A 12454-nucleotide genomic window follows, 5' to 3' on the forward strand; every position below is an offset into this window, starting at 1 on the left:
CCAATGTCCTCTGTGTCACTCACTATGATGTCCTGGAGTTGCCCATGTATTTATTTACCTGTGTTCCTAACTAAACTGGAAGTACCTTGAGGGACAGATTCCCCATGATCTGTACATAGTTGTTTTTGGAGAATGAGTTATGGTCAAGTGTTGATGGGTGCCAGATCAAGCATAGTTCATATCTGCAAGATATCTGCAAGATCATATCTGCAGAACAAGGTCAGTTGTGTACATGTTCAAGGGAAGATAAAACAGCTCTGCGGAGAAGACAGGCTTGCATTCATGACAACTCTAGTTGGAATCAAGTTGTTTCCTCAAGCTTGACTTATGAGGCCACTTAAAAGTACCCAGTAAGAGTCCAAAGATTTGAATACCTGTCTTGATACTTGCTCTGAGAATTTTAACCAGTTACTTAATTCCTCAGTGTCTGTCTTCTCATAGAATCAGCCCTTCCCTCTCTCACTGGGATTTTGAGAAAATAGAAAGTGTGAGAAACCTGTTGGTACATTGACTAGGGAAAACCGATGTCAGTGGGCGTGGGTGGGAGCTGCTTCTGGTCCTTGATAAAGTAGGAGTAGGAATTTACAAAGAAAAAAATTCAAATCTATCTAAACTTCAGATCAATAACTAATTGGAGATTCAACGATGGAAAAGGGTTGACCCATTTCCTCCGTCCAGGGATGGCTTCCATCAAATCTCCTTATAAGTATGTCAGTGACCCCAGTGAGATTTCCTAGAAGACACGTGGTATCAGGAAGGCCACAGAGAGCCCTTATAGTACTTATGAGCAGAAATAAAATATGTGTTCCCCTCAATATAATGTTTTTAGTGGGATCCACCAAGCCGCTTCAAACTGAATATTGTACACCAACCTGTCGCTTGTGGATTTAGGGGACATGCCTCACTACAGAATAGAAGCCAGTCACTTAACTTGCACTATTAATAGTATAACACAGAAATGTTCCACACTGAAATGGTTCATTTTGTGGGATGATGTTTCAGCTTACAGTGCTGAAGAAAACAGACAAAAATCTCATCTGCTACATTAAAAACAAAAATATTTCCTAATGAAGGAGAAAAATAACATTTTGAGAGAGCTGTGTCTCACAGTCTCAAGCATCTCTTTAAAAGATGGTGTCTGGATCTCTTAATTTTAGAAAATCTTGCAGTTGGGTATACTCTATTATATTTTATCTAACAAAGTATAACTTTATTTTGTCATAAGGAGGATGAAATATTTATCCATTCTTAATAGCTTCTTTTGATAGGTTATAGAAATATGTTGCTAATTACTGTCACCATAAACTTTTACTTATTTTTTTTTTTACGTTGTGCATAGACAAGTTAAGAACTGCTCAAAGCAGTGATCAAAATTGTATTTTTTGTAATGAATCAGTGAAAGCAATACCCACTTACATAATATTTCCAAGTGTTCCTGTCCTGGCTACCTGGCAGAATGCCCTTTGTGGGATGTAAAAGAGCTATCAGGAAATAGCTAATGTGCGTCAGAGCCAGTAAAATGGGACTATTTTAATGTTCATTAGAGATGGAGGGAAGTGGCTGAGGATAAAGGGGTTTTTTTGTTGCTGTTTAATTCTAAATTGATGGAATCTTCAACTTGAAAGCAGTATACCTTTAACTTTGCTTTTCAAAGTCAAATAATCAGAGCGTCATGAAGTTACTGAAATACTTAAGATGGCTAAAATATTTTATTTTAAGCTTCATTACTTTCCATTTCTAGGTTTTTCTACAATATTAACTAAAATGTTAATGTGCATTTTATTAAAAGTCAAATGAACATTCCAAGGTGATATTTAGCATGCTAATAATTCGCAGAGCTCTAGGAGATCATATAGGGAATCAGTTTTATAAGTAAGCTTAGACTAAAGGGCTTAAATACATTTTCTTCCTCTGTTTTTTGTCTCTGTAATTTAGTATCATTTACCCATTATATTAAGACTCCTTAAATGGAGCCTTATGTACAGCCCTTCAGTGACAAGTCTCTCTAATTTGAGAATTGCCTTGTGAGTTCAGTAGACAAATAATAGAGCAATACACGCTTTCAAAAAGAAATTAATATGGCAATTGTTATTGCAGTAATCAAGATATAAACCATGATACTGATTTTGACATTTAAAAACACATGTAGAAATCCTCTTTGAAAAAATTTTATTCAGGTAAATATAACATAAATAGGATATGGTATGTTGAAAACATATATATAAACACCAATTCTATTTTGTATTTCCAGAAAAACATAGTAAGATGAAAATGGTATACCTCATATCCTCTGGAGCTATTTTGTATTCCAAAGTGTGGGGTGCCAGGATCTGGGCAGGTGTTATGAGCAGGATCTGAAATTCATGATTTTAAAAAAAGGGCACCAGATTTGGTTATTATGGGAATACTAACATTTTTTTACGAAAAGGTCTTACAAAATTGAGAAAATTTTATTTCAACACATGTGCAAAGATGTTTTTCATGGAAGTTAAAACTTAAATTGCTCTTTTTTTATCATCTCTTTAATATATCTTCTGTAGATATTAATTTTTAGAGCTCTGTCAGACTTTAATATCTATGTATGTTTTATTCTACTCTGTAAGAAAATTCAATCTCTGGCTTAATTTTCTCTGCCGATGTATTTTTGCTTGGTCAACACTACACTATCTTCAATAATGATCTATTCTGATCTTTCAGTGTATGAGGATTGAATTAATGACCATCTTATTTGGCCATTCCATTGCATTATTCCCTTTTTTTGAAATAGACTTTTTTCTTCAGGATTTTAAAATGACAAATATATTTAGTGCTTCAAAACCGAAGCATATGTGAACCGATGGTGACATTCACTAAAAATGTAGAACTTGAGCACTCAACCTCCTTATTTGCTGCTCTCAAACTGCTGGTTGAGAAAAAAAAATAGAAGACACTTTAAAATGTGTTTTCTAGAGTAACTAACATACCGGGAGGGGGGATATTTTTAGAATAGAGTTATCTACCACGTAGCAGTAGTTTACATCAAGTGTAAATATTCCTTTCATTTAAAAAAATGATTAAATGATAATATACTATTGCCATCTTTATTTTTAAGTAGATGTTATTCAACTTCTTGGAAAAAATAGAGACGTGTCATTTTTGTTTCTAAAAATTTGTAGAACATCCATTCTGTCCAGCAATTTCAGTGAACAAAATTAACCTGGCAATAAAACTTAAGGCTACAGATATAAAGCAACAGCGAGGCTGTCTCCCTAGTGATAGGTGTGTCCAAGAACGCTGGTAACTGCATCTTTCCCCTAAGTGATAAAGTTGTCATCTGAGATGGACAGGAGAGGAAGTCGTTGAGGTAAGAGAATAAAGTCTCATAGCTATTTTAGCAGACTTCTTACTTGTACTTCAAATTGCATGATTTAAAAGAAAATGCACCCTAAACTCCTGGCCTCAAGCAATTCTCCTGCCTCAGCCTTCCAAGTTGCTAGAATTACAGGTATGAACCAAGTTGCTAGAATTACAGGTATGAGCATGCGAGCACAAAGGCAGGAATCACAAACACTGAGAACTTCTAGAGGAAGTTGGAGGTTGATATAAGGACATACAACCACTCATTGGGTACCATGTCCACTAGCAGGGTGAGCTAGGACTTGCAAAAGGCCCAAAACCCACCTGCACATAATTTACTTATGTAGAAAGTACTCACATTTTCCCTACAATGCCAAAATTTGAAAATGAAGCTAAACACCAGTTTAGCTCACTAGTGCTTACTCAAAGTTTATGTTACACAGAAAATCATCTGTAGAAAAGTTATCTATGTAACTACAAATGGCCCAATTTTTGAAAGAAACACCCTCATCCTCAAATATTCACAAGGTTATATTATAATTATTACCAATGCAGGTGGGTTGTATACCACTCCACATGCCATCAGCTTGGCAGATTCTTCTTGAAGATCCCACAAGTATAAATGGAGATTTGCAGTGGAAATAGACTTCGGATTTGTAGGTGAAGCTTTTCCCACTAAGTCTCCCCTCAGCAGGGGTTCCAGGGTCTCCACAGAACACAGCTATGGGAAACAACCATAAGAAGAAGAATTCAACTTTGAGCATCCCTGGGTCAGGTTCACCTACTGACCCTGCTTAACTAGCTTCTGTTAAATCTTTAGGTTTAACGTCAACATCATTGAAGGCTCAACATGGAAGAATCCGCCCATGGTCAATGTAGTCTAAAGTGTGAGTTGTTACATATCGTGATAGGGATAGAATTACACATCACGATGTTCTTCAAATTACAACCTAGGGTTTGCCATGATTGTTGGCCACACTAGCAGATCTTTTTCCAGCAGAATACATCCTGCTGTGGAACTTACGCAGGCACTGGGGGACCTCTCCTTTCCACACCCCATGGCCTTCACAGGACAGGATGGCTGAGTGAGAGAGCTGATAGCCATCCACGCAGCTGTAACTGATGCTGGAGCCCCAGTGGAAATCTGTCCCCTCCACCTTTCCATTCTGCACCACAGGAGGCTGACTGCACAGGACGGCTGTTTCCAAAGAACAAACAAGATTAAGCACTCCAGAACTTCTACTGTAGCTGCGATGTTCAAATGATTCACATTTTAATTTTACCTGAATTACAAATGACATCTACATAGGGGTTTTATTTAATATAAAAGAATTACTGAGGAAGACAGTAAACCACAATAATAAAACTTTTCTTCAGTATTTCTCCATTAATTTAGATCAAGTACATAAAAGCGAAGTCAAGTCAAAACATATCCCAAGGTAGAAGAAAACAAGATTGAACATGACATTCTCATATATACAAGGCCAAGAAAAGAAGAAACATTCTTAGTTAATTTGCGTCTTTTTGTGATGGTTACTGAAGACAATTCAAATGAAAATTTGGTCATAGGACACGAATTTATACATACAGATGGCAAGAATTTCTCCTGCCATCTGTATTTGTTATTTAAAGATAGCATACCATTTTCAAAACATGCAATCTGTCCATTCAGTTGCTGAACATATATTTTTTAAATACTTAAATGGTTAAAGAAGATTCTATAAAATATCAGTTGCAACTGTTTTATCACAGTCTCTAAGCCTGATGTCTACTTTATAGGGCCAAGAAGTAACAACATGGTTCCTAGGGAGGACTAGCTGGTTGGTGACAGCCCCACAAATCCGTCTTCCCCACTCTAAAAATTATACTAAGGCATGCAATAGTGGGGAAAACATGTAAAAACCACGGTCTCAAAGTCTTCTTCTCAAAGTCTTCTTTCTCAAAAGATTTCTGAATTTCTGAAATTAGTGGAAGTTTTCAAATGACCCTGTAGGCAGCAGAAAGCATCACGAGAGGATACCCACCTGCATTTTCTTAGCATGTTCAGGCTCATGTCTTCTCAAGTGAGAAAGACATGTTGATACACATGAATCACACATGCATACCCAGCAGTTGGAACTGACTTTTTCTTTGGTCACTTCACCTTCTACCCATTGGTTCATTTATGCCACAAATACTTTCGGAGACTCCACAGTGAGGGTTGGGAAAATGTATGCCCGAGACCCAGGGAATGTCTGGTGTGAGGTCCCATTAGGAAGAGTCATGGGGAACATGGTTTGCCAGAGGGTGATGTAGGGAATAGCAGGAGACAAGCTCAAGGAGAGAGGAAAACAGGTATGAACATGCAGGGCCTTATTGGCTATGGAGTTGTTATGATATGGGTTACAATTCAGATTTAGGTAGACAAATGGTCATTGTACAGGTAATGTTTGGGCTTCCCTTTGGTCCTCACTTTTTCCTGCTCTTTGTCTTTCAGAGCCCACTGAAGACACTTTCTCCACCAAAGCTACCATGTGTCCAAGTCCTTCCCCTCTGTGTGTATTTGCTCCCAGTCTAATAAAGAGTAAAGTATCACATTTCTATGCATGACAGCTGATAGCCTTCAAGCCCTGCTCCTTCTCATCCCCCTCTTGCTCTTCTTTGCATCGGCAAACAAGGAAACCTGGACACTTCCCTTTTGGTGCCCTTGAGGATGCTCTGACCATGCAGACCCTTGCCCCTGTATAGCACTTATGCAGCCCCACTACCTGGTCACTATCAGAGCCCATTCTGCTCACTTTGCTTTGCTTAATTCACCTCAACTGACTTGAGCCTGCCCTGATCCCCTAGAATGTCCAGTTATATGAGTCCTAAACCTCTTGGTGCCTTCTCTGTATGTGTGTCCTCTTCTGTCTCAGCAACCAAATTCCACAAATTGTCAAGGCACTAACACGCTCTCCCAACATTCTGCCATTATCACATGAGTACTTGTCCCTCCAACCTACCACTAAATTCCTATAATCATATTCACCATTGTATCAGACATGAGACTTAACGCAGCCAGAGTTACAAGTTTTCCAAGGACAGCAAAGCTTTGGGGTTCAGACACAGACTCCAGCGGTGATATGACCATCATTTAATACTGACTTCTCTGGTTTCTGGTCTGTGACCCTAAGTCTTTTATTCTGCCCCTCTGTGAATTAGTTTTCCCATCTGTAAAATTGAGATTAACATATTTTGAAAATAAAGTGATTCAAATGGGTTTTCAAGAATTCCTAGCCCCTAGAAAGGTTACCTAAATGCTTGCAAAATGAAATAGAACTGAATTCACCAAAGACTTCTGTATATATCAACAAGACCAAATAGTAATGACACAGACCTTTGCAGACAGGCTTGCTCTGATTCCATGTGCTGTCTTTGGTACAGCGAATGGTGGATGCCGTGACAGGTTCCATGAGATAGCCGGGGTTGCACTGGTAGCTTACAGTCTTGTTGAAGGTGAAGTCAATTCCAAACTGGATGCCATTTGCCAGTGTTCCTGGGTCCCCACAACTTATAACTAATAGGCAGGTAACACAAAAGAATCAAAGAAACACATTTATCATGAAACGAATTAGTCATGGTTTCTATTCAAGTTACTCTTTGAGTTGCGATTTAAAGTGATTAAGCAGTGAATTACTAAAGTGATATGGTTCTCTGATGATTTTTGCTGACCCCGCTGTCAGGAGGCTATGTGGTTGGAATCACTTATTTCTTTTCTATTGTTTGGCTATCAGATGCTGGCTTCCACCCCTTGACTAGGTACTAATTAGGCTCGTTGTGCAATCAGGGATGCATAGGCTGCAGTCACAGTCAGAGGACCAAACACCTTTCTTCTTTCTGGCAGACTAAATGATCTACAGATAGAGAAAGTCTAAGCTTTTGCGGGGCTGGGGAGCGGGGAGCAGGAGGCTCAGTTTTACAGTTCCCAACACAACTGGTCTTCTTAGGTAACTTCAACTACATAAATAAGAAAGTGGAGAAAAATCTCAGAGTACCTAAAAACAGAGTCATAATAGCAAACATATATATATTTTCTCTATGAATGAAATAAATAAATAAAACCTTAAAGATCCTTTTTTTTTTTCCCTCAGTGAACTGGGTTTCATAGCAATGGAACCATGACACATCCACACGACAGCTGATTACTAACTTGTGCAGTCGGGGGCTGTGCCTGTCCAGGTCCCATTGGCTGTGCAGTGTCGAGTCATCAACCCAGAGGTCTTGTAGCCCTCCCAGCAGGCATAGATGACCGAACTGGAGAACAGGATGCCATCGCTGCTGACAATCATGCCATTGGTGGGTGTGCCAGGATTGCCACAGGACACAGCTGTTATGAAAACAAAAATGGTGACACAGGAAGCCAGTGAACATGATGAAAATGACAAACACAGAAGACCAATGGTTGTCTATTTAATAGACTCCAGATTTATCACAATACCACAGAGCATAATCCTATGGAAGATCTTTAATATATGTTTTACAACCTACATGTTTATTTTATGGATTAGCTACACATGTAAAATTGGATTTTCCACATTCTTTTCTAAAGTGCATTCCAAAACACTTGAGCTAAAGCACTGAAAGTTCGAAGTCTTGTTGCTCAGGGACTGAACATTTTAACTACCAATATGGAATTACTGTGATTTTTTATAAAAGGATCTCTATGAAGTTAGCAACAACTGAGAAGCATCCTACTTCAGGCAATAGCTGTGTTTTTAAAAATCTGGGTAAATCAGGTAACATTTTACATCTTCAGGAATATTTATTTTGAGAAAAAAGAACATCTTGGAATATGAATGACTGCACATAACCTGGTTTTGAAATGGTCTCCTCAATATCACCAACTAAAGACAACTGTGTTAATTGGCTTTACATGGTTGCACTTCTCATTTCTCTCAAAAAGGTCTTAATGCCATGTACATACACCAAGACCTCAATTAAAGATGGTCAGTGCAATAGGTCTGTATTCCATGGATCTATTTTGTGTGTTCCTTAGTCAGCAAACAAAAGGAAATTCAGCTGCTGCAGGGTACATTTCAAGATGATGATTTAAATCTTTAAATTTTTAGCCTTGTTTATTCTAGCCTACTTATCAGAAATATTGCTATATTTTCTCCTTAGCTCTGTCACAATAATGTACAAGGCAGGTAAATAAAGATTCTGAACCCTGGCTGGATTTTAACATTAAGAATGTATTATGAGGCTATTTCTGAGAGTGACCAAAAAATTTGAAAATATTTTTGAAATTTTGTTGATCTAATTTCAAACTAACCTTGAAAACAAAGATACATTTCCCTTAAAAACATGGATTAAAACAGGCTGCACAATTCACATATTATAGAAATATATAGAAGTCACTATACTGGAAGTCGAGGGTATTACATTTCTTATAACATTGGAAAAATACACTTATGCTCAGTTTGATCTGGATCTTGCTTGAAAATATAATGCATAGTGCAAACACTGGCACTTCTGCACCTGTGCCCATGGCAGACATAATTAATCAATAACAACCCTCTTCTTTGATGACTCTGGGATTAAACTGACAATCTTTTTTTTTCCTTCCCCACAGATCTATCAGTAATTCTCTGGTTGGCATGTGAGCTGAGATATATTTACCAATCTAGAAACAGACGATATCTAATATTTTCTAAAACTCAAAAATTTTATGACAACTACAATATGTTGAAATTTTATATTGGGTTAATTAAGGTGTTGAACTATTCAAGGCAGTCAATCAAAAATGTTTATTTGTTTATTCCTCACTTACTATGCAACAGGTATCATGTGCCTGTCAACATCTTTAAGTGTAAAATTAATATAACAAAAATACTCCCAGCTGCTATACAATTTGCTACATGTAAAATACCTAGTAAGAAATCTGGTGTTTGTGTGGTAGCAATGAGAAAGTTCATAGCCAAGGCTATTTTTGTTTTCATCATCATCATTTTCCCACTATTAGAGTACAATGCAGGTTCTGTCTTCTTTTCATGAGAAAGAGGATTAAGAGCTGCCTCATGCAACTAAAATCAAATGTAGCTATATTTATGCAACTGCATGAGGTAAACCCATTTGAAATGTTAAGTTAATGAACCTATGATTAAATTGCTGACAAAAGTAAATATGATTTCATGTGATGAAAACATATAAGGAATATAAATTATTGGATGTCTAAAAATTTTTAAATAGTTTTCTTTTTGGTTGATGAACCCCTCCTTTTACAATTTATTCAGATTTTCCATCAGTATCAAATTTTGTTTATAGATTCAGAGGAAGTAAATTCATCAGGTTTGACATAATCTTAACTAGAAATTTGAACCTAGAAATCATGGCTAACCTTCCTGGAAATACCGTCACCTTTTTTTCTGCAGAGAATGACTTGAACCTCAGAGATTTGGACCTATGATGGCAAATGAGGACAGAGAAATAGGAATCTATAGATTATTCCAAAAAACTTGTAAGAGTTTTGCTTGAGTGAGTGTTCAGTCACCTATTTTTATGCATAATTTGTTCAGTTTTGTGGGTGTCATGTCTATTGTAGTTGGCTAACCCAACTTTCCATGATTTCTGTATTATACAATGCAGTTTTAGAAGTAGTCAATTTTGTGTAGCATGGCATATTTGAGAAATATTTTCAGCATTGCAACATTCTATAACTTATCTTCTGTGTACAAAGTGTTTAAGTGCCAAGTTTGTAATTTTTTTTTTTTAGAAAAAATGATTTCTAACATTAGAAAAACAAAATGCTGTTTTGAAAATACTCTGCATAGTCTGAGTTGGGTACCTTGTGAATAGAAATTCAATTAAACTCACTTATTTAAGCTAATTAATTGGTGTGTACCCTGCTGGAATAGAGCTCACAGTGTTCTATTAAAACCGCAAAGAGTAAAAATTCTTAGGACAAAACAATACTCATTCTCAACTGCTATAATTCTGTTCATCTTTTAAATTTGCAAAAACTGAAATACTTGAGCTAAGTCCAATATAGAATGAATAGTCCCAAGTGAGTAACACTCCTTTATAGAATACATAATGTTCAGCTATCTAGGAATGTGACAGTCTTCATTTATCTATTCTGTTCCATTGGTCCTTGTGTCTGCTTTTGTACCATGATGTTTTGGTTAGAAGACAGGCAATGTGAAGCATTTTTGCTTAGGATTTCTTTGGCTATTCAGGTTCTTTTTTGGTTCCATATGAAGTTTAAAGTATTTTTTTCAATCCTGTGTAAAATGATGTTGGCAATTTAATAAAGATTGCATTGAATCTATAGATTACCTTGGGTAAAATGGTCATTTTACCAATGTTGATTCTTCCCATTCATGAGCATGGGATTTTACCCACTTGTTTGTGTCCTCCATAATTTCTAGTTCTCCTTGTAGAGATCTTTCACTTCCTTGATTCAATATAGTCCCAGGTATTTTAATTTTTTGGCTGCTATTATAAATGTGATTGAATTTTTTATTTCATTCTCAGCTTGGTCATTATTGATGTATAGCAATGCTACTGATTTGTGTGTGCTGATTTTGTATCCTGAAACTTTACTGAATTCATTTATCAATTCCAGGAGTCTTTTAGAGGAGTTGGTAGAATTTTCTATGTATAAGATTATATCATCAACAAGCAGTGGTAGTTTGTTTTTTCTTTTCCAATTTATCTACCTTTTATTTCTTTTCTTTATTTCTTTTCTTTTTTTTAAAATTGGAGTCTCCCTCTGTTGCCCAGGCTGGAGTGCAGTAGCACACTCATGGCCACCACCCCGACATTGACCTGCTGGGCTCCAAAGATCACTCCACCTCAGCCTTCCAAGGAGCCGGAAATACAAGCAGGCGCTACCATGCCCAGCTAATTTTTTATTTATCGTAGAGCTGAGATCTCGCCAAGTTGCCTGGCCTGGTCTCCAACACACGGGCTCAGGCAATCCACTCGCCTTGGCCTCCCAAAGTGCTGGGATTACAGGCTGAGCCACCGAGCCTGATCTACTTTTATTTCTTTCCCTTGCCTGACTACTCTGGCTAGGACTTCCAGTACTATGTTGAAAGAAGTGGTGAAAGTGGGCACCTTGCCTTTTTCCAGTTCTGAGGGGGAATACATTCAACTTTTCTTCACTCTGGATGATATTGGTTGTGGGATTGTCATATATGGCTTTTCTTACTTTGAGGTATGTTTCATCTATGTCTATTTTGCTGAGGCTTTTATCACAAAAAGGTGCTAGATTTTATCAAATTCAAAACCAGGGCTTAGGTTCAATATTGCATTTAACATTCTTGAAAACAGAAGTATTGCTCTGCTTCTAATAAGCATCAGACTATATTTAGAAAGTCTAAATAATTATTCCAGCACTGATTTACCAATATCCAGTCTGCTTTGTAACTATTGAGAAAATGTTTTAAATGTAAAATAAAATACTAGTGATGATTTGGCTCTAAACCTTGCTCTTTCTTATACAAAAGAAAATAAAGCCCCAGAACCAAGGCGTTGTATGCATAATTACATCAAATCAGGCCTAGAACCAAGATGTCTTAACTTATTAACCATGGTGCTTTTCAAAAAGTCCTGAACGACAAACATTACAGATATACACAATGTTGTCAGTTGCAATTTAAAAGAAATATTGAACATTTGCTACAGAAATTGTTTTTTGGTTTTTTTTTTTTGAGTTGGAGTCTCACTCTGTCGCCCATACTGGAGTGCAATGGCCGCTCCTGGCCACCGCAGTCTTGACCTGCTGGGCTCCGGCGATCCTTCCACCTCAGCCTTCCGAGTAGCCGGAATTACAGGTGTGCACTACCATGCCCGGCTAATTTTTTGATTTATTGTAGAGATGAGGTCTCATGGAAATTGTTTTAATTTGTTGGCAACATTTTTATAACTCTATACCTTGTTATAATTACAGGATTACACAAATTTTTGCAAAAATGGTATAAGCAACTCTTATACATACTCTAATCAGATTCACCAATTTTTTACATTGTGCCTATTCTTTCTCTCTCTCTAAATATGTATATAGTTTTCCTAAAATATTTGATAGTAAATTACAGACATTATAAACTTTTACAGGTAAACATTTCAGTGTGTGTTTCCTAAGAGTAAAGACATT

The 12454-nt window shown here is 37.0% G+C and overlaps 1 protein-coding gene across 1 annotated transcript in view; it reads right to left on the reverse strand.

Moving 5' to 3' along the window:
* LOC103259569 (CUB and sushi domain-containing protein 1) overlaps nucleotides 1-12454 on the reverse strand; it is a 238044-nt gene that overhangs the window by 22907 nt on the left and 202683 nt on the right. Inside the window, exons 22-26 of the mRNA XM_008057227.2 lie at nucleotides 7508-7684; nucleotides 6695-6874; nucleotides 4361-4534; nucleotides 3884-4057; nucleotides 2281-2354 (exon numbers count right to left, since the gene is read on the reverse strand). Of these exons, the coding sequence (XP_008055418.1) occupies nucleotides 2281-2354; nucleotides 3884-4057; nucleotides 4361-4534; nucleotides 6695-6874; nucleotides 7508-7684 (779 nt within the window). The remainder of the gene's footprint in view (nucleotides 1-2280; nucleotides 2355-3883; nucleotides 4058-4360; nucleotides 4535-6694; nucleotides 6875-7507; nucleotides 7685-12454) is intronic.

This window comes from Carlito syrichta, unplaced genomic scaffold (genome assembly GCF_000164805.1).
Source record: "Carlito syrichta isolate Samal-C Ts95f unplaced genomic scaffold, Tarsius_syrichta-2.0.1 Scaffold302893, whole genome shotgun sequence".
Classification (NCBI taxonomy): domain Eukaryota; kingdom Metazoa; phylum Chordata; class Mammalia; order Primates; family Tarsiidae; genus Carlito; species Carlito syrichta.